This window comes from Rhea americana, unplaced genomic scaffold (genome assembly GCF_003343005.1).
Source record: "Rhea americana isolate MKP2758 unplaced genomic scaffold, rheAme1 scaffold_58, whole genome shotgun sequence".
In the NCBI taxonomy this organism is placed as follows: domain Eukaryota; kingdom Metazoa; phylum Chordata; class Aves; order Rheiformes; family Rheidae; genus Rhea; species Rhea americana.
This window is the reverse complement of record NW_028186734.1, coordinates 726,651-752,152: the sequence shown is the minus strand read 5'-3', so window position 1 is coordinate 752,152 and position 25,502 is coordinate 726,651. Positions and strand designations below refer to the sequence as shown.

The following is a 25,502-nucleotide window of genomic DNA, read 5'->3' as shown; positions in this document are numbered from 1 at the left end:
GCAATGTGTATTTGGTTACTTTACTGCAAGATTGTGGGCTGCACATGACAAACTTGATGCAAACATTGAAAATGCCCTCCAGTGATGCTGGGGAGCCTTTCTATCTTGACTGGAATAGCAAGGACCAGATAGGTCCTTTGGTAGCTGTGTACACAACCCTCTGTCTTCTATGCAAGTGAGTTATACCTGAATTATACCAATGTTAGGAACATGATCTACTCCATCACTAGTTCCACAATGGAAAGGACTCAACAACCCATCTGTTGAGCAATCAGGACAGAAATGCTCTTTTTTCCATGTACCAGCAAGCAAAAAACGACAAATCTACTCACTCTCACTCATCAGCAGTGAGTGGTAGTGGTGCAGTGCTGCTCCTCTTGCCATGCGCATCTCACAGATATTCTGCATGGCTCTAGGCAGCTGCTTCTGGTTCATGGGACTGAAGGTTCACAGAAACACATCATCTGTAGTACAGAACCACTTTATTCCCAGTTGTTGTGGGCAACCTGCAGACAGAGGGTCAGTCATGGATCTTGTGATTGCCATGGAGGTAGAAGGAGAGGTGATGCTCTGTCACATTTATCAATAGGCCATTACTTCTAGCAGAACGCTGCATCCCTAGTATGCTGTATCATTGCCTGCTGTGTGAGATGGAGATGTAAGCAAACTTCTGTATCAGCAGGAATTTGAGGTAGTTGATGATGAGGAAAGGCGTACAGGCCATGGTAGTCTGCACAAATCCAGTGTGCTAGCCTAAACTGAGTGGCTTGAATTACAGAATGGATTTATGGCAAGCGCTGATTTAGATGCCTCTGTTGCACTTTAAAGCCTTCCATGTTTTGGAGACACTCGAAACAGCCAGAGGTTCTCAGTTTAGGAGATTTAGATTCTTCTGAAAGGATTCTGGATTGTATGCTGCAAAGCTGCTCTGTTAACTGAATTGGCACTCGGTAAATAAAGACAATCAAGAGATATGCTACAAAACCTCGCTATAGTGCTGAACGAAAATAGAGAACAGAGGAATTTTGACAGAAGAGGCCCTGACTCTCTATAGCTAGTAAGTTGAAGCTAAATTAATATTTTGATTAAAGTATGGGCAAGCTCAGACAGTTTTGAATGTTATCAGTATTAATAATAATGTGTCAAATTTCTAACAGCATGATGCCTCTAACTGATGTCTGAGGAATTTGCCTGTGGAAGGATAATCTTTCTATTTCACTTCTCCCTAGAGAGCTGAGATCTGGACTGTTCACCCATATTTGCAGGTTCAGATGCTTGGATGTGGTACTACAATTTATCAAATTGCCGTGCATCAGCTGATTTGTAATAGACACCTATGTCTTTCTGTAACGGACACCATGTATTCTCTCTTAGCCCTTGCAAATATAGATATTTTGACATAATCTATCCTTTTTTCACTAAGGACTACAGTAAATCATTTTCCTTGCATTTGCTACGTGCAGTCTTAGATTATATCTGAGTAGGTACCGCAATTTAGCTGATGTGCCAAAATGTCATATGCTCTAGTAATATGCTTGAGTGTCCAAGGAATTAGTGTAGAATAGTATAGCTTCACTGATTTAAATGTAAATAAGCTATTTATTCTTGAGGAAGCTTTGTCCCCATATTGACACCCTATTGTCGATTGTCTCCATTTTGATGGCGTCTGTTCTCTCAGAAATTTCTAACAAAATTTCCTGAGTTGCCTAGTCACATTTGCAATTTCTTGTTGTTTCCGAACTCTTTTCATCTCTGTGTGCATATTTTTTTTCTTCGCAGTGTCTCTTTGGGGGCAGGTTAAAAGTTAGAGCTGCAGAAGTTAGAGAGTTGGGAGAAGGGCAGGAAGAGAAGAAGGAGAGCATGTGTGGATCTTGCAAGAGCATGTGTCCAAGTTAGGTAAGAGCTCAGATCGCTGAATGTGTGGATGGGAGAAAGCAGAGAACCCATCTGACACCAGTTCTGTTTCTGAGCTCCTGTCCTTTTGATTCAGATTTAGATCTTTTGGCAGAAATCCATGCATTTCTCTCATAATCTCCAGAACCTACAAGACCTTCCCCCAAGGATTATCTGAGACAGTCTGACCTTATTGAACAAAATCAAGAAGATTCTACTGAGAATATGGTTTAAGGAATGGTAGCAGCCTTTTTAATGTTTCATAGATGTAGGTTGGCAGTTTACTGATGAATAATCTTCAGGAAAATGGTGTGTGTTAGTAGACGAAGGGACCAAAGACTGTAATTGTGTGGTTTTGTTTTGTTCTAAACTGCATATCTCTGTGGGCATCTGCATACCCATGAATGCCATATAACTCCATTCTATTAGTAGGACACCTACAAGGTGTCTAGCTGAAAATAAAACAAAAATATACTACAAAACCCTTAAAGCAAATTATATGATAACATTTCAGAGTTACAATATTATACAGTTCAGGATGCTTAAAAACACAGTGGTATTAGTCTTTTCTTGTTGATATGTAGGCACAATAACTCCCACAAATGGTAGCTGAATAGAAATTAGGCTGTGTAGTGTGGACTGAATCTGATTTTAATCCAGCATCTAAAGATTTGTTTGTTTAAACCACATATTATTAACACATACATGCAAAGCATTCAAAAGATTTAATAATTAACAGTTATTATTGTAGCACCATAGTTATTCAAATTTATTAATACCTTTCATGTTGGGTTTTCATTTAGAATTGACTCTTTAGACATATAGTCTCTGAGAAAAGTAATTATTTTCTTTTAGTGTATGCTTTCCTTTTCACTAGATAGTTATTTGGATAGTTTTCACCCTATATGGAATCTGTGCTAGATGTATAAATCACAATGATAACCTGCATGTAACAAGACTAATAGTACTTCAATTACTGCTCATTTAAATCTAAATTTTCATGTATTCTTTTGATTAAGGTATATTTAATTCCTTAATTAATGATCTTCTAAATGGTACTGCTTAACATTGGCTTTTGACTTTAGGGTATGTCTACATTGCAGTCCAGCTTCTGATTGCGGTAGAGTTGCAGTAACATAGTCTGAAGCTGCCTAAGATTTTGTGAGGGGCAAAGATAACCAGCACAGGTTGTTCTGTTCTGCTGTGGCTCCTGGTCTCTGAGCTATTTGTTTCAAAGTAGCTGGTTATTCCTACAGGAACCAGTCATATTTTTGCATTAGCAGATACCTTTAGGAGTGCTCCCCTGTGTTACCATTGGTCACAGGAGAAATTGTTTGCTTTACTGAACTATTATTGCCTACTTGGTGCCCCYTTAACAAGAGCACGGAGGAGTTCATCGTGCCATTAGAGACAACCTGGCAAACAAAACAGAGGCCTTCGTCCTCCTCCTCCTTTAAACAGAATTCGGATGTAGACAGAAAAAGAGAATTAGACATTATGTAGATTTCTATGGGTATGTGTTCGGCTTGTTAGATTCTTGGGGACCAGTCTCTGTGGGTTGAAAGGTTCTAAAATTGGAGCTTTGAGCTAAAAGAAGGTGTTTGTAAGCCTGCTTCTATATGTTGAGAGGAATAGGGGGGGCTTTTCTTTTTTTTCCCCTCCTCTCTTTTTAATGTTTTGATTTTTCCTAAGTTGGATCATTTAGCAAGAGAAAAAAAATGTTGGGTTCAGGGTTGTTTTTTTGTTTCGTTTTGGATTTTCTAATTTTTTTCAGATTACTTAATGATTCTCAGAACAATTTATAGTATTTGAAATATATTTTATTTTTTTGAAGCATTTACAATTTTAGAAACTCACAGTATAAGAAACGTCACCGCTGAGTGGTGAGTGTGGTGAGTGGCATGCAGCTCTTCCCCCTACAAGCAGGCAGTTTGGCGCAGCACCTTTCCAAGCTATGCTCCATGTCTATCACTTTTTGTATTTTGAATTATTAGCTTTGTAAATTGCTGGGAGTCAGTCATAGCAGCAGTGAGCTGAAACAAATCTTGATTAAATAGAACAACAAACACTGCAGTTTTAAAATCCAGAAATGGAACTGAAAGAATTAAAAGTACCTTCCAGAGGAGTAGGTTACTGCCTATGCCACTGCACCTTCTTTAAACATAATTTCTTACGTAACTGAAATGAGAAGTTGAGGTAAGAGCTTGATAGTAATTCTAGCATCCTTTTTTAGGAACGACGCAGAGGAGTTGGATGGTATCCCTTCACACTGACCTAAGATTTACCCTTTACCATTCTGACACTTTCCCTTGTAAATTAGGAGTTCAGGGAATAAGAAGCAGTAGATCCAAGCCACCTTTTCAAATCTCGGCGTAAATTTTCACTTATTTCATAACCTCCTTTGTACATGCTGTACTTGCAGTTTGGCTCACATCATGTACTGAAGTCATCAGGAAGGACAAAGAATTAAGTTTCTTGCGCGGTAAAGGTCACGCTCACATGCTCGTGTGTCGTGTGGGTTGCATTAAGCTGCACACGTACAGTTCTTAAGCTGCACTTTGAACTCAAAAGAGACTTTGAAATGCGCTGCGTTTTTAACCGCTGCCAAACCACTGAGTTGTGTGGCTTAGGAATAGCTATTTTGAAAGATGTGCCAGGATAGACAACATACCTGAATTAACAAAAAAAAAAAAAAAATCTAAAAATGGCCAAGGGTAATCAGGTGCATGTGTAACCAAGGTCCTGTTCTCCGACGGCTGAGGCCATCCCTGCTGAGAGCACAAGTAAAGAAGCTCCGGCAGGTTTTGGCGGGCTCCGAGAAGGCCCAGGCTGGAAAGCTGCAGGCTCTGAGAAGGCTCCCGTAGCGGTAGCTGCGGCGATGCCCCAGAAGTCCAGCGAGCAGCCGTCGGAGATACATATGTGGGATATACAACTAAAGGAGTCTCAGCAGTTACTGAACCGGAGYGGGGGGGAGGCGATAGTTATCGCCTTATGTTAGTAGGTTGCTTAATACTTTTTTTTTTTTTTCCTCCCAGAGTGCTATTTTAAGCGGGGTGAAGTAGAGAGTGTTTGTGTTGGTGCAGCCCACCTTTTGACTGAAGGCATTGTGATTTTCCAACAACAAAGGCAGGAATTTGCTAAGTGAGGTTGTGTAGTAACAAAAACTATTTATTTCTATTGTTCTTCGGAACAGACAATTTATCTCGAATAGCACATTTTCGGTAGCGCRTTTATGAGGGCGAGCAAACCCCGTTTCTTTGTTCATACACAGAAAGGGGAAATGGCAGGAATGAAAAGCTAATTTTGCTCTTCACTGAAGCAGGGAGGATCAGGGACAGTGCAGCGTTAAGCCGCTTCCCTGTTTCCTGTTTGGCAGGCGTGTGAGGTATGGCCTGGTGTAAAACATCTCTCAGGCCGACTGTTCGGCAGAGGTTTTCACGAGCAAGTGAAGTCAGTGTTTTAACCGGTTGTTTCCTGACTGATAAGATGACAGAATATTAGACAAAAAATCAAAGGATTGCCCAGCTTGCAGTTCTGGAATGTTGTTTTTATTTTGACTGGAGTCTTGTGTGTTGCCTGCAGATGTTGTCTCAGCTGTGATGAAATCCAAAGTTTAGAGAAAAAAAAGAAAAGAAAATTTTTTTAAGTTCTTCTAACCCAGCAACTCTTCAAACAAGAAATGGTGGGGGAAAAAAAAGACACAAACTAAATTTCTGCATTTTGTTATTAAGACACAAACTAAATTTCTGCATTTTATTACTGGTGAAATTATTAATGAAACTATTAGGGAAACTGATCCAAATTTGTGATTAATCCTGACACCCTGAGCATAAATGAGATATCAGAAATGTTTCTAAGTCCGTTCCTGAGCAGTTTCTTACAGTGTGCAGTACAGTAGTAGAACTTTCAGGAATGTGTCATACATAGGACCAAATTCTTTCTYGGCATAAAAAGGGAACGTGATCTGATATTTTGGCCCATAATCTTTAATTTATTAATCCAAATAAAACACAATACTAAGGTTCTGATGCAATAAAAAGAATGGTATTTCAGAGCCTGAAATTTTCACTTCAGATTGGAAATTATATTACTGCATTTTTAGGATGTGTCATGTCCTTGAATAAATAAAGTATAAGGCAAATCAGTGTTGTCTTTTTTGCTGTGGTATGGCACTACTGGCTATAGCGTATGATTCGACTGATCATATTTTAACTTATTACTTTTCCTTGGAACTTGCACTCTTTAAGGACAATAATTGTAATTTAATAGCACGTCCAGGTGGCAGTCTCTCAATACATTGTCCAACTTATTTGTGGTAATGACATTTTGATATGTTGTCTCATATGTGGCAAGAAATTTTAGATCAGTCATAGAGTCTTTGTCTGTTGTCATAAATATGTCCAATTAGTTACTTCAAGGCTGTAGTTTCTGCCTGAACTGAAGAAACTGTTTTGTGTTTAGAATCTACAAGCGTTGTTTGTCTGTGAGTATATTGCAGTAAGAAAGTGCTTTGCTGCAGGTCCTCCTACGGGCTCTAAGTTCCCCAATTACTAAAAATAAAAAAATATATATATTTCAAGATCTGCAAAATAGATATTGTTTATGTTTTGTTTTCTGGAGCTCAAGTATTTGATTTTGTTGGAAGTCGGGCAATTATTAGAAAAAGGCAACGTTTTACATTTATTTGACATTTTCTTTAGTTAAAATACCCTGTTAAAACATCTGGCAGTTACATTTTTGTCTTCTTGGTGGAGAAAACGCGAAGCAACTAGGGAAGGCAGGAGAGAGAGAGCTCTTTGCCCAGCCCTCTATGGTTTTTACAGGCAGGTCTTTGCCTCTATACTTGGATTTTGTTCATTCGGTGACTTTCTCAGTGGCAGCATATTTCCCCAGGATATCTCTCCCTGTTCTCCCCTGCCAGGGTGTAACATCCTGGCTAGAGTGTGACACTCCCTGCGGGGAACTGCAAATTCCCAGGACTGGGCCACGATTCTCTTACCCACAGTCTTTCGGACAACTTGGTAGCTCCCCRAGAAATGAAGCAGTCTCCTCCCTCACCAGGGTAACTTATATTTTCAGAGAACATAACACAAGMTGAGAACATTCAAACTCAAGAACAGAGAAAGATACTGTTATGTATGTTGATAGACAGAAATAGCCCAAGATCTTTTTTTTCAAAATTCAGTGTGAAATTGGGAGTTGCGTCCTGTGTCTTGCACTACCATCAGAACTACCATCAGGTTAATTTGTGCAAGCTACTTATGTCTCCGTATTTCCATTTCAAGGCTGATAAGGTTAGGGTAATAATGATTGGAAAGGCTCTTTCGGGTCTCTGTATATCTTTCCCGAAGTAGCTCCTAAGGCTGGTTCCACCAAAAATCTCTCTTGTTTGTAGGAAAGAGATGCTTTGAAATATTGAATGAACTTGCTGTGCTGAATGCTGGGAGCCAAATAAGTACCTGTGTGTGTCGCTATGGATCAGCAGTATCAGTTTTGAGTGTCGGCAGAGTCAGTAAGCCACAGGCTGGGGCCTGTGACAGAGCAATCCAGTTTTTGCAGAACTTGTTTTTATAAAAATTGTTTGGTGCCTTTTGAACTTTCCTCATTGGCATCCTGTATTTTGCAATTGTTGTCTAGTTCACCTAGGAGGCAACATTAGCACTGTAGGTTGAAATTTTTTTTTGGACAGGACACAGAACTAGAATGAAAACTAGATTATTTGTCAGTATTGTAGAGTTAAAGCCATGTTTACAGAGGTTTCAGTCCAGTGAGATTGATAAGGAGAAATGGAGAGAATCTAGCACAAATACTATGCTATCTCAGAGAGAAGAAGCAGATGAATATTCACTGATGGAGCAATAAGGAAGGTGGCAGAAAGCAGAGGCAAGAAAGAAGAGATCAAGACACATAGAGTTCAAAAACARTTTATGATATGCAATGGTTTGTATACAAGCTATATTTAGATAGGAAAAATTCATAGGAGATTGTTTTGAAGATTGTTTCAGTAAAAGGCTGCATCAGGGAGATCTAGAAAGAAATTGTGAGAGAGATTTAATTGTGTGGTAAGGAGATAACAGAGGATGAGATAATAATTTGAGAGACTGAATTTAAAACAAGACTTGAAAGGGATGGATGAAAGGAAGGCATATTAGATAGGAAGAGGTGCTGAAGTATTTACTCAACTCAAGGTTTGTTTTAATTTCAGAAACAGTGATTCTGTGAGTGTTTATTCAACAGCAGCAAACTGTGATTTAATATTATAGGGCTGTATGATATCCCTGTGATATGTTTGCGTTCTGTATCATTCTCTTTCTGCTGCAGTAATTGCAGAAAAGGATATGGTACATAGTGTCCTTTCGCATCTATTCCAAGGTCAAGTATAACATATATATGAAAAATAGTTTTAAAACTTTATCTTTCTCAGTGTGCTTCCTGAGATTGAGTTACTGGAGACAATTGGGTTTAAATTTCCAAGCAAAAAAGAAGGATTAAAAAAAAAAAAGAAAAAAGAAAGCAAAACCTCACACCCTGCRTTTGAGCACGAATCTCTTGTGTATTGCTTTGAAAATGTACCTGCTAAAGTTACTGGCATATTTTCTTCTATTCCGTATAAACATTTTTGGGATGTTCAAAGCTAAGGCTGCCAAAATTTGGAGACGTTTACTTTTGAGTGTGCTTAATTCAAATGACAAGAACAGTCCATTTATTTTGTGACCTATTTATAGCCATTAAACAAACCATGGCCAATGGATCTGCTTTACTTAGTTCACTACAGTAGGCGGAAGATTAAGAGCAGGGAAAATACACCCAGAAAACAGGTATGCATGTCTTTGATACTGTAGGAATTTCTGTATATTGCRTAAGTGTCACTAAATACACTTTTTGCTCTGTAAGACAAAGAATCCARAATGAAATATTAGCACATCAGCTGATTATTAAGTAACTATTTGGGCAGGTGCAATATTGGGGGCTTCTAATTCTTCATTGTGAACTACATGTGATTACACTGATAAATCTTCAAACATGTTATAAACATTAGTAAGTGTGATTTATATTATCATTCCTCTTAATTAAGAATAACAAATTTTGAAGGCTTTTGATTGTCTTTCAGGTAGTTCAGGTAGTTCTCAAAATGTTGAAAGAATTGACTTTATTTTTTTAATAACAGATTTTTTTTATATTTTCTCTGTTACAAAGCCATTAACTGAAATTCTCTTTTTACTTCTCAGGTTGTTTTTGAAGTGGTCACTTCAGGTCATCCTGGATATGTGGCTATCGATGAAGTGAAAGTTTTAGGACATCCATGCAGTAAGTATCTATGTACTATTTTTAAGCCAGGCCTCCGAAATTAATATGGCATTATGCTTCAGTAAGCCTGAAGCAAAGGATAAGGCAAATGTCAGAAAATAATGTCACTGTTATAAAAATATGCTGAGTATATACAAGTATTGCTAGTATTTGAGCACTGCACCTTATTGGCTTTAAAAACAAGTTTTTGCATACAGCTTGGTACGGATTGGCATAAGGATCAGTCCCTGGCTGGGACATCTAACAACTCCCTCAGAACAAAAATCATCATGATGTGTTGATCAGCTTTCTGTCAGCACCAAAAACTCAATGCAGGCACAAGCTGAAGCATTAGTGAGAGCAGATGGACAAAGCGAGAACTGAATATATATCATTTTTTCCCAAAGCTTGTAAGGAASGAGACTCAGCTGGCTAAGGGCTGTGGCTTTGCTAAGCCAGATTGCTTAGGGCACTTTCCCTCAGTATCGTGCTTTGGGTTCGTGGCTAGATTTCTGCATTTTTTTATTCCCTTGTGCTTCACGTGTGTTTCCTTTTTCTCTAATGAAGGATATGTGATACTTAACTATTTATAACTCTTTAAAGAAGATGACAAAATAAAACCTTGTAAATGAACGCTTCAGTGTAGTAATCTAGATGCTGTCTTTGAACAGACTACTTAAGCTGTGATTATTTCATATATTTGCTATTTGTTAAATAAGACATACTAAAAGCATACATTCTGAGTTGTAGGTCATAATATTACTGACCAAATGACTGACTGAGGAAAAAGGCACCAGTGTACGTGCAGTTGTTCACTTGTTTCTTATGACATACTGTACCTGCATGCATTATTTGTCATTTGTAAGCAAGACTGTAATTTAAAATAAAAAGTGGTTTATTGGTTAATCCTAAAGCACCTCATAAAAACAGTTTTAGTGTTACTGGCAAGAAGACACAGAAATTTCTTCCAATATGAAGACAGTTATGCAGAATCAGCAGCTCTGTTATTTCTGATTCACTTAGTTCTAAAAAACACAGAAGGATCTCTTGTTGTTAGGCAGTACTTGTGCTTAAACTGCATTTTGAATTTCTGTCTTCAATTCAGTACGATAAGTCTAAAGCAGCATTTTATCAGCTTAATAATTATGTCTGCATGGATTTTGAGAGGTTTGATCTCTCAGTAGAAATCAGCATTTCTATTGATCAATTTTCAAAACCTGTAAGTAGCTCTTACTAATTTGGAGATTGAATTATACCCTATATATGTACAGTGCTAACATGACGATGTTGAAGTCTAATAGCTTTAATGAAATATTTCTTTGATAAGGTAACTACAGTCTTGAAATTAAGATAACCAAGTCTCCTTTCCACATAGTGCATGACTGGTAATTCAGAAAGACTTGTTTTCCAGAGCTGAGGAAGATTGRGGAAAAGCTGAGTGGAGGTTAAAAGCAGATACAGAAAACAAAAATAAACAAAAAAATTAAAGCAGTATTTCTAATAGATTTTGCTGTAAGAACATTAATAATGACAACATCTCCTGTAGTGAGATATTAATTTGGAATATCTTATTCCATCTGCTCCATCTTACACTGCCTTATGCTGGGTATTAGCTAGCCATTTTCTGGTAGCTGGTTGTTTAATGTATTCCTCAAAACTGCAATTTCCCCAGTGACAAGCTCTTCTAAGAAAACATCATCAACACTTTAAACAATTTAGATGCTCTGCTAGAAAGTGTATGTTTAGTTTGTCAGTGTATTACTAGTACTAACATTTCCATGACTAAAAGTGATGTTCAAAGCCTGGCTTACCTGCCAGTATAGACAGTACAAAAATTCTTGAAGACTCAAGTAAGATTTGAATGGTTGGGAATGCTGGCTTTTCTAGGATCGTTCTCTGTGTCAAATTTCTACATTTTTCTGTCTCATTTTGTTGACTTTTTCCAGTAAGACAAAATAAGCATGCTGTCTTTCCTCCGTCAGTGGACATAGTTCTTGTCCAAATAGATACTACATTGGTTAGGTTGTTGGCAACTGTATTGCTTTCCGTGTTACTGAGAGCATTTTCTTTTTCTAAATGAAAAGTAAGTATTGTTATGAAGAGTGCATCATGTTCTGATTTTGTGCAGTATCATTGGAAAGACTTGTATTTAAAGAATATAACTGTAGTTCATGAGAAATGTTGTATTAGCATTTTAGCTGTTTGATATGCTACAGTTCTAAAGGACCTCCTCTACAGAAACTGTACCTAGTGAAAAACAAATACCTGTTTCCCTGACAACATCATTTAACTTCTTATTGTTTTGTTTACTTGGTAGTGGAAGTATCTAATATGTTTTTGTTCAAAACATCAATTACTTTTCAGTAGAAACTTTATTAATATAGAGTGTTATTGCAAGAGGGATGCTGAGCTAAGATAATTTGCACAGCAGGAACAATAAAATAGCACCCTTCTCTTCTGCTGTTTCCCAGGTACAAAAGGATAAAAAATAAAATTAAACCATATAATGTTTCATTTGAACCTTTTAAAGCAGGGCTATTTCAAGTGCTCTAGTATATTAATCATAACTGGTACTTCCATGGTACATAACTTCATTATTTTTTTTTCTTTCAACAGCAAAAACTCCCCATTTCTTGCGTCTTCAGAGCGTGGAAGTTAATGCAGGGCAATTTGCTACTTTTCAATGCACTGCCAATGGTAGAACAAATACAGGTGACAGGCTCTGGTTGCAGGTAATTTCTTTCTTTCCTAATAGACTGAGGTTTTGAGGGGGAAAGAGGGAAAGTTCTCTATTTTGAAAGGAATGTAAAACGTGGAAAAATAATAGAGTTGTTTGACTGTTTATCAATATTAGATTAGTGTCTTTGAACTGCTGGGTAGAATGGTCTTTTGCAGAAAATGATACTGGAAAATTTTCCTCTCTTGTTTCAATGGGATGTACTATTAAAAATGAAGGTACTGTTTATGTTATCTGTGGAGATAGTGAGTAMATGCTAAATCCCCAAGGGAGAACATGTGTTCCACTTTCTCCTGGCATCAACGCTGGCTAGCTGAGACATTATACATAATGATATTCTTGGCTTGCCTCTATCTTTTTTCAGGCTAGTACTTTCTACTAAAATAGTTTTCTAACAGTTTAAGTTTGGAGAAGATCATTATGGCAGTCAGATGTAACCTTGTGTGTTACGGAGTCATAGAATCTTACACATATTCAGTGGTCCCATAATTTTTGCTTATTGAATAATGTAACTTCTTGATAGGTGTCAGATCTTGATTTAAAGATCTTCACCAGACTTTTTTTCTTTCAATAGAAACAGTTTCCTTATCCATATGCATAACCATATATCAAACAGGTGCATCTTCCTTGATCTGTTTTAGTAAAGGATGTGCAAATTTAGCTGCGGTCTTGCTGCCTTTGTTCCAAAGTTCGCTGTTCTCTGCTACAAACCATAGTCTSTATTCAGACTTTGCATTAGGAAAATACCAACCCTTAGATTTCTGCGCTTTTCATATGTGAAAAATATGCTAGAACAGAGACTTTGTCCATTAGAAGGCRGTAATGTTGCCTAGAACAATGTCTAAAGAAATCAGTCAGATAAAGCTAGAGTAGTACATGGAGAGGAAGGGATGGGAGAAATTGAAGGAAGAGTAACAGGTGGCAGAGAGAGAGACAAAAATCTGTATCTTTGTTGTTATTCAAACAATTTTAGACTTCTAGTACTGTTTCTCTTTCACATGGCACATAGTGCAAAATTTCATCAGGTGTGCATAGATTTCAGAAATGATTTAAATGTAGGGGACGAGCTAAAATGGTGAAAAGTTGCAAGAAAACCAACACAAAAACAAATGAGTAAAACCACTTGAAAAACAAAGACAGGTATTTATGTGCATGTATACATGATTGACTGTTATGTTTATGTAGAAAGAGTCTGATGAAATTCAGTAGAAGGCAATGGAAATCTTCATTTTTATTGGGTATTGTATTCAACCTTTATACTTTCATAAGGCTGACATTTATCTAACCAGCTCGCCCTTTAAGTGGTCRGTTTTACACTCTTGAATTACTAAAATTAAAATCCTGTCTTTCCTAACTCACTGATATTTTTGAAAGAATGATTTTGCAGCCATGAAAGGCGATCAGCAAATATGGGAAAATAGTAGGTTGTTATTTCATCAGTAATAACCTTTATAGTGCGTTTGAACTGTTGCATAATATTCTTTTGTAAAATTGAAAGTAGAATTCTCTGTGATGAAATTCTGATTCCACACATATTTGCACAGATTTGATGGCAGTATCATTTCAACTTTTGAATTTCTCACATGGAATTTAGCATTTACATAATTATTTCCAATGCTGGAGTTTCATTACTTTATTTTAGAAATTAAATTTCTTTCTAGATTTTAGGCAGTATGAAATTATTCTTCTTAGCAGTAGTGATTCTAAAATATCTTTACTGAGCTCAGTTAAGTCATTCCTTGTTTACACATGGTTACAAGAAGATTTTTTTTTCTCTATGCATAAAGAGTAAGAAAGTAGTGAAGGACAGCTGCCAGTTACTTTTTGAGGAGTTTCTGCTTCCTCCAAGGCCATTCTTCGTTTAGCCTGCCCATATAACTGGAGCTCTCTGTCGGTAATAGATCTAAGATTGTGCAAATTCCAGGTGTTCCTGSTATATGAACTTCTGGAAATTTGAGAGGATCTCCAGAATTGTTTGGATTTATTCCTGTACTTATTTGCTAGCTGTCACAGATGTCTGRTGTTACTTAAACCAAGAACGATCAGACAGCTCTGTGCCTTAATGCTGCATCTGAAGGTTTTTAGTATATGAGATTTGCAAGTTCCCATGATACAATTTTCGATAGGATTAACTGTGTTTAGTATACTAGACCACAGACCTGGAGTTCTCGATCAACTCATCTGAGACCAATTATCAAATTCCTCATGGTGTGATAYTGAGAATTTGATAAACACCTGCTGTAGCATCTCATGACACTGCCATAGGACCATGACTACGATGCAACTACCTATAACAGCTGTCAGAAAACGTGCTCTATTCTGTGTCGTATGACTAGAACTGAATAGATGCTTTTAAGACTCCTTGGCTGCTGGTAGCAGTTGGACCAATRTTCTATTATAAAAATATCTTAATCAAATAGGTTCTTACGTACACTAGAGCTGGAATGGAATGAGTGCTGGTGTGTGGAAAAATTTATACTAACACTTARGTAATAGGGATCCAGGTGGTAGAGGCCCCACAAATGGGTTGTGCAAATACTCTGATATGCCAGGATTGTCCATCAATAATATTCAGTCATTTTTAYCATCCTTTGCTGGTGATGACAAAAGGAGATAATGTTTTTATCAGGGGTTTCTTAGCCTTTCTCTCACGTAAATCATATCAAGACTTCTGTGCCTTCTATGATGGAATGACTGGCTGGGTAGATGAGGGCAGAGCAGTGGACATTGTGTACCTTGACTTCAGCAAGGCTTTTGACACTGTCTCCCATAACATCCTCCTAGAGAAACTCAGGAAGCATGGGCTAGATGAGTGCACAGTGAGGTGGATTGAGAACTGGCTGAAAGGCAGAGCTCRGAGGGTYRTSATCMRTGGCGTGGAGTCTAGTTGGAGGCCTGTGGATAGTGGAGTCCCCCAGGACTCAGTACTGGGTCCCATCTTGTTCAACTTCTTCATCAATGACCTGGATGAGGGGACAGAGTGCCTCCTCAGCAAGTTTACTGATGATCCCAAGCTGGGAGGAGTGGCTGACACACCAGAGGGCTGTGCTGCCATTCAGAGTGACCTGCACAGGCTGGAGAGCTGGGTGGAGAGAAACCTCCTGAGGTTCAACAAGGGCAAGTGCAGAGCCCTGCGCCTAAGGAGAAATAACTCCAGGCAGCAGTACAAGCTGGGGGCTGACGTTCTGGAGAGCAGCTCTGCAGAGAAGGASCTGGGAGTGMTGSTGGATGACAAGTTGACCATGAGCCAGCAACGTGCCCTTGTGGCCAAGRAGGCCAATGGTCTCCTGGGGTGCGTTAGGAAGAGTGTTGCCAGCAGGTCARGGGAGGTGATCCTGCCCCTCTACTCAGCCCTGGGGAGGCCTCATCTCAAGTCCTGTGTCCAGTTCTGGGCTCCCCAGTACAAGAGAGACATGGAGCTACTGCAGAGGGTCCAGCATGGGGCTACAAAGATGATCAGAGGGCTGCAACACCTTCCCTATGAGGAAGGGCTGCGAGAGCTGGRCCTSTTCAGCCTGGKGAAGAGAAGCCTGAGGGGGGATCTTATCAATGTGTACAAGTACCTGAAGGGAGGGTGTCAAGAAGACAAGGACAAACTCTTTCCAGTTGTCCCATGTGCCAGGAGAAGAGGCAGTGGGCAGCAACTGAAGCACAGRAAGTTCCACCTGATCATGAGGGGGAATTTCTTCCCTGTGGAGCACTGGACCAGGTTGCCCAGAGAGATTGTGGAGTCTCCTTCTCTGGAGATCTTCAAGGCCCGCCTGGATGCAACCCTGTCTAACCTGCTCTCRGTGACCCTGCTGAGCAGCGAGGTTGGACTAAATGATCTCCAGAGGTCCCTTCCAACCTTACTGATTCTATGGTTCTATGATTGTAATCTGACTGGACTTCACAATACCAAAAAATCCAGAGATAACTTGCTTACAAATGGTTTCTAGTACTTAGCTTTTTTTTGCAGATTTGTATTGTTTTCCAGATTTGTATTGCTAGTATGAACTTCAGGCAGATCACCTGGGTAAAATCACAATCCAGCTGAAGCTGTGATGTTTCTGACTGACAGAGGCAGTGACAGGATTTCATTCGATTCTTCTCTCTTTCACGCAGTAGCCTTCAACTTATATTCAGCTGTAGACTTTCAGTAGTTCAGTTCAGTGGTTTACTTTTTTTTTAGCAAATAGATACTTTACTTTTTACACTGTGTTGGACTTTGAGGGATAGATGGTCCTTTAAAAAATAAATAATTGTAATTGAGTTGGTTAGTTTATTCTCCTTGTCTTTACACAGCAAAGTGGCAAACAGCATAAGTGTCCTTAATAAAGCTAGGCCTAAGTGAAATCTGTTCAATTTGATTTTTCTTTTCAAGCCTATCCCACTTTTATTGCCTAAAAACTGGAATATGAAGTCTGTTAACTTATGGAATATTATGGAAATGTTTGCAATTGAAAGGGCATACCTCACATCACAAGTTAGCTGCCTAAATAATACTATTGAGCCAACAGATTTGTTCCATGATCCTGTCTGTGATGAATACATACCATTTCTGAGGAAGGGGATACAGAAGGATGTCATCTGTTCAATAGTGCAGTGCTTTGCCATGTTCTTCTTGACCCTACCAGGCAGCAGTGCACCCTAGTGCATGGGCTGAGATTGCAGGCACGTAAGATAATTTGATAACAAATTTTGGGTAATTTTAGTGATATCATTTCAAATGAAATGAATCATGAACACAGCACAGCATCATACGAGCTTTGTTTTTGTTGTTGGAACTAATGTCCAGTTAAAAGAGTGGTTAGCTGTGCTTATGAATTCAGTGTCCTCATTAGCTTATCTTCTAAACATGAACATACCCAAAAATAAATCTGGTGACACTAATGAAAGAATGTTTATAATTAACAGATGTGTCCCATCTGCTTACATTTGCTTTGTCACATCTGTGGGCAGCATAGGTTATTGCCAGAATGGGAGTACTCTTTCTGTTCTATCGAATGATAGAGTGTAAATGTGATTCCTGTGCTCTTTTCTGGGCTTCCACTATAAATGCTGTAGCAATCACTATTTTCTTTTTTATTAAACAGTTTATCTTTGAAACTACAAGGTCCAGAAGTTAACACCAGCAATAAGATAAAGCAGTAGGCAGTAAAGAAACTGGGAATCCCAAGGACTTGGAGACATTTCAGAAGAAGCAAAAAAGATATATTTGTACGTGGGAACCATAGTCGGAATTTGTAAGGAAATGAACTCAGGGAACGTACAAAAGTTGATGAAATGGTGAAGTGAAAGCAGCTGAGGCAATGCAGTGTCTTTTGGAAAGCTTCTGTTAATGTCCTATTTAGTAAATTCCAAGAAGAAACACAAATCTGTATTGTAGGAGAAAGAGGGTGGAACTCTTTTTTGCAAGTGGCCTTCTTTTGGTGCATCCGTTTAAAAAGTAAACAGTTTGCTTTCTAGCAGCAGCTTTGAGCAAGAAATTTGCAGCTTGCAAAGAAAAACTAGGCTTAGAAAATTCAGTAATCGTTTAAAAAGGTAAATTTCTTTCAATCCAAGCTCAAGATACACTCATGCATGTATTTTCTTCTCTGCAAGTATGTGAAGTTTGAAATTGTGTATGTTGCATAAGTATATATTGAAACTATTGTATTAAGTAGTAACTTAAAATTATTATCAAATGAAACTAGTTAAATATTAATATATTCGAAGCAATATGTAGGAGAAGTTACGCCTCTACAGCCTCAAATTTGGAACCTCTTGAGCCGATTTTTTTTAAACTACATACCGACATCTATTTTTTCCTACAGAATCCCCAGCTCTTTCAATATAGTGGACAGTATTCAGTTGATGAATAGCTCCATAATACTCAGATACTTTCACGCTAGTATAAATGTGACCTTGCTTTGTTTAGTAAATGCTCTACAAGTCAATTCTGAAAGCAGACTTACTCATTTTCTGATGGAGTCTTTGTTACTAATCTTAGTGCTTCACACTAAGTTATAAGTTATTTCTGTGTGATGGTGGAGTGGTATTATCTTCATTTTACAGTTGAGGAATAGAGAGAGAAATCGAAGTAAAATGTATCTCTAACTTTTAGAAACCTAGTATGAAGCATCTGGGCCTGATTTTCTGTGTATGAGGCATTAGCTCTTTCTATACTTGGTGTCCACTGAAGTTAGTTGCAATAGTGAGTGCTCAGTACTTCTGCGAATCAACCTCAAAGCCTAAAACCAGGCGTCTAGAATATGAGTACACAGTTAGTGGATTTSTGGGCAAAGTATCGTTTAGTTGACTTGACTGACATCACATAAAATCTGTGTGACAGAGGCACAGCTGTTAAACTATAAAATTGTAAAGATTGTGCAATTCTCTGACTTGTTCCTTAGCTTCCAACTTTTGTCACCAGTTRGTGAGAGATCCCGTGTTTAATTCATAAGATAGCCTACACAGCTCTGGTTCATCCCTAGAGCAGGTTCATCCTGTGGCCTTAATGTATGGGGTATGATTTTTGTGAGCAAAACAGAGTATGCAATCATGCAAGTGAGTTCTGTATTACATGCACATTGGGACCATAAGAAGTTTCGTAAGCAATTTTAGTTCTGGCATTTTCTAGTTTTGTAGTGCTTGACTTTTCAAATTTAGTAATATTCTGCTTGATGAATGTGTTTGTGTATTTCACAGTTTAAAACAACAAATTGCAAAAAAAAACCAAACAAACCCACAGACATGCCATCTCAGCATCCTGTTGAAATCTACATTGTATGTGAAAAAGATTGAAAACTGAAGTTACATTATGCAGATTCATGCTAGTTGAGTAGTCTGAAAAGCACTAATTGATCATTACATTAGATGAGGAATTACATTAGATGAGTACTGCCATGCAGTACCATAGGCAGCAGAGGAATAAGGCTCTGGGACTACAGATGGCTTCAAATTCTCAAAAAGACTGTGCCTGCTTCGGCATGGACTTTCTTGTCCGTTATACTGRGACTTAACCTCCAACCTTTGATTCTTTTACCTGCCTCATGTCCTCCAACATGCAGCTTTTTCAGCTCTTACTCCAGTCTTTCCCTTCTACTTCCTGACTCAATGTCTCTTCAGCTKCTTTTACCTGAAATCCCAATTTCCAACTTTTATTTATTGTCAAATTCGTCTGCTAACCACCCTCCAGGGTTTTTGTCATACTCGCTCATGTCTGCAGCCCTTACTCTCATTGTAATTTTCCGAGACCCTCATCCAGTGCCTAGTTCTCCTATCTTGTCCCAAGTCCTTCTGCTCAACCAATCCCATGTCTCTCCACTGCAGGCTGACTCTGGGACAATTTTGTTTGCTCTTTTCTTCCTGCCATAGAATCACTCTTTCCTTATCCAGATTTTCACTTGCCTTCAATCTTACTTCTTTTACGGACTTTCTTCCTTCTCTCCACGTAGACTCATAAGTGAGTTCTCCCAGGGAAGCTTTTATTTCAGTCCTGTCTTGATCTTTTCACCTTCCATACTTCACCATCTCATTCTTATCCTAATTTGCAGCTGGTTCATTGAGTTCCTGTCTGTGCTACTTGTTCTTAGGATGATCCAGAGTGAAATTTTCAAAGGAATAGGTGTTCAGATGATTAGCAGGTAACATGAATTTCTAGTGATACTAATTTTTAAAGATTTGTTTTAGTATCACTAAACATGTGGGAATTGATTTTTCACAGATTTGTACCTTGACATAATGTGGATAGCTTTTCTTGAGGGAAAGGTTCCTCACACGGTGAAGAGCTGAAGTAAAATCTTTTTCCTAGCTTCATTCTTTGAAAGTATCTGAAATTCATGCAGTTATTTAAGAATAACAGTCTGAGATGCATGCCTTATATTACAGAAATACAGACATAAGAGCAAAAATTTGTCAAAGATAAATGAACAAAAAGAGGATCTTATTATAGATTGTGTCTGATGGTCTTTATTAAGCAGCARTATTAGACTTAAGAATACTGGGAGAGTGATGCTATTCTCTGATTAAAGGGGAGAGGCTGAAATCCTTCACACCTCTTGTTCGTACATGCAGAACACACGCCACTTCATTTGCAGCCAAGAAACTGAGACAGAGGCATTCTAAAGGCCAGTCATCTCTACCAGATGTAAACAGTTTATTACCTGTTAATAAGGGTTTTGGCTTTTCTTCTTGACTCTCCTGAAAGTTGTCCTTCACCCTACTTCAGTGTATCTTAGATAATCTTTTGCTGAAGAGGATGAAAGATTTCGTTCCCCTTCCTGTAAAACTGCAAAACTCATATGCATTATTTATTATTATTCGAAAGAAGATGTATTATCCTGTGTCAGAGAGATCCTACTCATGCCAGTTCTGGAAAGCAAATTCTTTTCATTAGAAGAACACACACACACATGCATGCATGCACACCTGCACAAATGGGAGATATCAAAAACAACCTCGCCTGAGTGTAGAACCAGTGTTACGACTTCTGGCAAGGTTTGAAAACAGAATATATTTACAGGATATACAAATTTTRTGTGTGTGCATGTGCTTGTCTGTGTAAATCATGTAAGTCCTACAGTTTCATAAGCATTTTTTACCATGTTGTAAAGTTACTGAAGCTTTCACCTACTTAATTGACATTTCCATGTGTAAGCCTGGAAATGCTTATRGAAAAAATGTTTCAACCATTTTTTGAATACTAAGATAATGAAGCAATCTTTTCTTTATTAAGAATGTTTGGATTATGCAATGTCCAATGGGCTATGAGCTCTGAGTGAAACTCCTCCTGCATTATCTGCCTTCAGTATGAATTTTTTGATGCCTATAATATACTTAAGCCTGTGCTTCATTCTATCATGGCACAGCTTTGGTTTCCCTGCAGTACTGTGCCATGTATTTTTACAAACATAGTAAGAACTGAAATACTCCTTTAAATTTGTCTGAAATTGGTCAGCAGATCCTGCATTCTTTGAGGAGAGAGGAAAAACTGGGAGACTAACACAAATAATGACGACCAGACAATTTTAGCTTAAGCTAAAAAATGAAAAAAAAAAAAAAACTGATTACACCTGACTAATAGAAAAACTTGTATGCATGTTAGCAGCTATGTATAGTGTTCATTATGTATCACAATAGTGCTTTTTAATGAATACAATGCACATACTGCATTATAGAGACCAGTTACAAGTGGTGTACTCTAATGGCTGGGGTCACTGCTTTTTTAGCTCTAATTAACAACTTGGATGAAGGGACAGAGTGCACTCTCAGCTAGTGATGATACAAAACTGGGAGGAGTGGTGATACAGCAGAGGGCTGTGTTGCCATTCAGCAGGACCTGGACAGGCTGGAAAGATGGGCAAAGAGGAACCTCATGAAGTTCAGTAAAGGGAATTGTAAAGTCCTGCATCTAGGGAGGAATAACCCTGTGCACCAGGTCAGGCTGGGGCTGACCTGCTGGAGAGCAGCTTGACAGAGAAGAACCTGGTGGACTGGTGTGTCCTAGTGGACATGTTGACCATAAGCCAGCAATGTGCCCTCATGGCAAAGAAGGCCAGCAGCATTCTGGGCTGCATTAGACRGCATCCTGGGCTGCATTAGGCAGAGTCARCAGCAGGTTGAGGGAGGTGATCCTTCCCCTTTGCTCAGCCCTGCTGACGGCACGCATGGAATACTGTGTCCAGTGCTGGGTTCCCCAGTGTGAGAGAGACATGGAGCCACTGGAGCAAGTCCAACAAAGGGCCGCAGAGATGAGGAAGGGACTGCAGCATCTCTCATATGAGGCTGAGAGAGCTGGGACTGTTCAGCCTGGAAAAGAGAGGGCTCAGAGGGATCTTATTAATGTGTATAAATAGCTGCTCTGTGTGTGTGTGTGTGTGTGTGTGTGTGTGTGTGTGTAAAGAGGATGGAGCCAGACTTTTCTAGGTGGTGCCAAGTAACAGGACAAGAGGCAATGGACATGACCTGAAACACACAAAAAAATTCTTTACTGTGACAGTAACAGAGCGCTGGACCAGGCTGCCCTGAGAGGTCGTGGAGTCTCCATCTTTGGAGATGCTCAAAGGCTGGCTGGACACGGCCCTGGGCAACCTGCAGTAGCTGACCCTGCTTGAATAAGGAGGTTGGAYGAGATAATCTCAAGGAGTCCCTTGCGGTCACAGTGATCCTGTGATAATATTTTAATTAAATATTCTTATCTGTAGCATTTAGCAAATTTACTGAGAAGGAAGTACTGAAATGAAATTTCCTGGGTGAGGCGAGATGTTGTGCATCAGTGTACACACTGTTTTTCAATAGCTGATTGGATTTCTTTTTTTTCCCCATTCCCCCTCCCCTTTCTTCCCCCCTCTTGGACCATCTTTTCTGTTAAATCCTACTCATGCCAGTTTACGTATCTTACTTTTTATTTAACAACTTGTTCAGTCTTAAGGGAAGAGAAAGAAAATCCTCAGCAACAAGAGCTCGCAAGAGAGGAACCACAAAGTRGTGGGGATGGGGCTTTGGCTATCAATGAATTCTGACCTATTAAACCTCTGATCATGCTCTAGTTCCAGCAGTTTATGTGGGAGAATAGTATGTTGCTAGGAGAATATCAGAAATACAAAGTCATCCATTAGTGCAGAGGCTGCAGTCTTGTAATGCATATAAAATTAGAGTAATATAAAAAGTATATATATATATATATAAAATATACATATTAAAATGAAGCTCCTTTTCATATATTTTGTGAAAGTGAAGAAAAGAAAAGGCAAACAATAGATACTTTAAAACATCTGTSGAACAATCTGCATATCCCTGTTCCTCACTTAAATAATTTCATTTTCCAGCCCAATTTCATAAAGAGACATACAATACTCTTATATTAGTTTTTTGGTTTTATGATTATTTGAATTCTGCTCGAGGTTTAATTTGCACAAACTCTTGTCAAATTAATTTCTAGGAGACAAACTTGTATTGTTTTGATCTTCTGCATTGTAAGAACTTTGATAAAATGTGATAGAAGGATTTAGTTTAATTTACTTCATTTTCTCTTTCCCTAAAGAAAAGCATAAAAAGAAGTGTAACAAATCTTAGCTTTCTTGCTGAACATCAATGCAATCTTGATAAAATTTTAAAGTATGTGTTAGAGATCCCACACCAAATTCTTGTAAGAAGGTATCTATATTTTTATTTGTTGCTCTACTCTAGCTGTGAACAAATGCATATGCTTCAAACTTCATACCTTAAAACAGTATGTGCTTAGATTATATGAAAAGTCAAATACATTTTTGAAAGTGTATACCTAAACTTCCCAACAGGTCCTCTACAAAGGCTAGATGCTCATCCTTTGAGCAAGACAAATTTGTTGCCTGTGTGATGAGCACGGTWGTGAACAACTGCACTGCTTCTGTCTGGGCACCAGGATTGAAGACTGCATCACGCTCAGAGCGATCCRTTTCTTTTATCCTTTGCGATGCAGTCTCTCACTAGGGGTGAAACCAGACAGGCTTTCTTTTCCTTGGGCTTGTTAGTTTTATTCTTATCTGTATATGCATTTGGTAATCTTCCACTGTTGCTTAAGATTTCTATTACAGAATTCTTAATTATTCGTGATGCCAGAGACTGAGAGAAATTATATAATTATGTATGGTTAATGAAAAATCCAGGCCAACGTATTTTAAAAACAGAAGGACATCTCCAAATCAATGTATCTGTGAAGCTTTCACCATGGACCAGTAGAAACTATTCTAGCGTAGTATTTTTATCAGTAAACCATACGYGACTGAATTTACAAAATACATGTTTGGAGTGTTGTAGGAATGTACGCTAAAGCTCACTTTCCTACTTCTACACCATCTCTCCTTTRTAGGTTATTGTCAGACAAGCTGAGTGACACACCAGATGCTGCATACTCTTATATTGTCCCTGGCTTTGTTCTTCGAGTGCTAAGGTTGGTTTTGGAATAGTTTTCCRAAATCAACAAACTAGAATACAGTCGAAAGTCTTGGAAACAGGAATATTGCCAACTTGCCACTCTCCTATTTTTACGTCCAAGCAYACTGAAGCCTTTCCACCCCAGTGGTGTGCTGCCAAGACTGGTTCTTGCAAAAGATTCCTGGATGTCCCTTAGAAAAATAAATGTAGAATAAAYGGAAAAATACAAGCCAACTTGCAAAGTCAATGCCCAGGTTCAATCACGGACGGATATTAGACTGACATCTTATTTCCACCCACTCCCCATGCTGTGGTTCACAGAGCTGCTATGACCAATGAAATGCACAGCTGGAAAGCTAAAACACCAGATGGTGTAAAAGCTACTGTAAATCTAACTGGTAGCCTTATGCTACTTGTATAAGATGATGCCACTGTAATAACAGAGACAAAAATGAGCCTTATACTCTCCCTCTATAAACATTCCAGAAGCTTGGCCAGCRAAACTGTTTTACATGGTAAGCGTCCTAATGCACACACACTGCACAGCCAGTCACAAAAGCAAAATGTCTGTAAGCATGAGGAAACATCAGCATATTTTGCTGATTATATTAAATAAATGCRTATAAGAGTAATCGGAAGAATAAAGTTCACTCCCAGTGTCAYGAACCAGTCCCACCATTCCTGAGTGAAAAGGGATCCAGAAGACATTTTGGAAACTTAWGTTGTTATCCAAAATATTAGATTTCTGATGACAATACCTGACAGAAGTCACTATAAAGTTTTACATATGGCATCAGTCAGAACCTTTTGATACAACAGACACTCTTAGATCAGCAAGCAGCACAGCCCATGCTGGTAGTGATACTAAAAAAACCYACCAACATCTAAAAACTTTAGGTATGTGGTTGTGAGCAAAAATGATTATTGTAATGCCAGAAAAGTAAGCTACCTTTGCTACAGCAGAACAAAAGTACGACTGGTTCAGGAGGAGAAGTGCTTGGCTCTGTAGTGGTGCTAGTCCTGCCTCTCCATCACGTTGCAAGGAGCAATAAACTTTGGAGAGTAATACTCTCCAAAGGCCTTATTTCAGCAGCTGCCTGCCTTGAGGTTAGGATGCTTTGCCGAGAGTATGCTTATGACGCTAAAATTTGTATTTCATTTTCAACRTATATGTCATCATTGCTGCTTCTGATGGGAATATGCAGTCTGAAAGTTTGTAACAGCCATATTAACATCTTGCCTCTTGAAAATAGCCCTTTTATCACAAGAATGTTCTCTAAATTCGTAAGCCTTTGTGTAGTAATCTCATGTGATCAAAAGAGATTTAGGGGAAAAAGTAAACCTGAAAAATCTGTGAATGCAGAAGTTTTACTTCTAGAGAAATACTGGAAGCTCTGTGAAATCTGCTAGGGCCTTGGCTGTGAACAACAGTACAGAACCTTGAAATACTTGGAAACAGCTTTGCAGAGTTTGTTTCTGAGCACCCCACAATGTCGATGGATTTTGATCCTCCTCCTCTGCTGAAGAAGGTGACCTCTTGCACCATCTAGATGCAAGAAGAGTCTGAGGTATCACYTAAAAGAGTTGCTATTATTTTTGTTTAACCAGGATTTAACTTGGACTTTGGACAAAAAGTTTGTGATAATAAGAAGTCGATTTTTTTCTCTTTCTGTCTGCCTGCTTTTTTTTTTTTTTTTTTTTTTTTTTT

At 38.5% G+C, this 25,502-nt stretch overlaps 1 protein-coding gene across 1 annotated transcript in view; it reads left to right on the top strand.

The window, feature by feature from the left end:
* The window catches only part of PTPRM (protein tyrosine phosphatase receptor type M), a 370,997-nt gene that overhangs the window by 47,828 nt on the left and 297,667 nt on the right, over window positions 1–25,502 (top strand). The window contains exons 3-4 of the mRNA XM_085319327.1: window positions 9,123–9,201; window positions 11,797–11,912. Of these exons, the coding sequence (XP_085175453.1) occupies window positions 9,123–9,201; window positions 11,797–11,912 (195 nt within the window). The remainder of the gene's footprint in view (window positions 1–9,122; window positions 9,202–11,796; window positions 11,913–25,502) is intronic.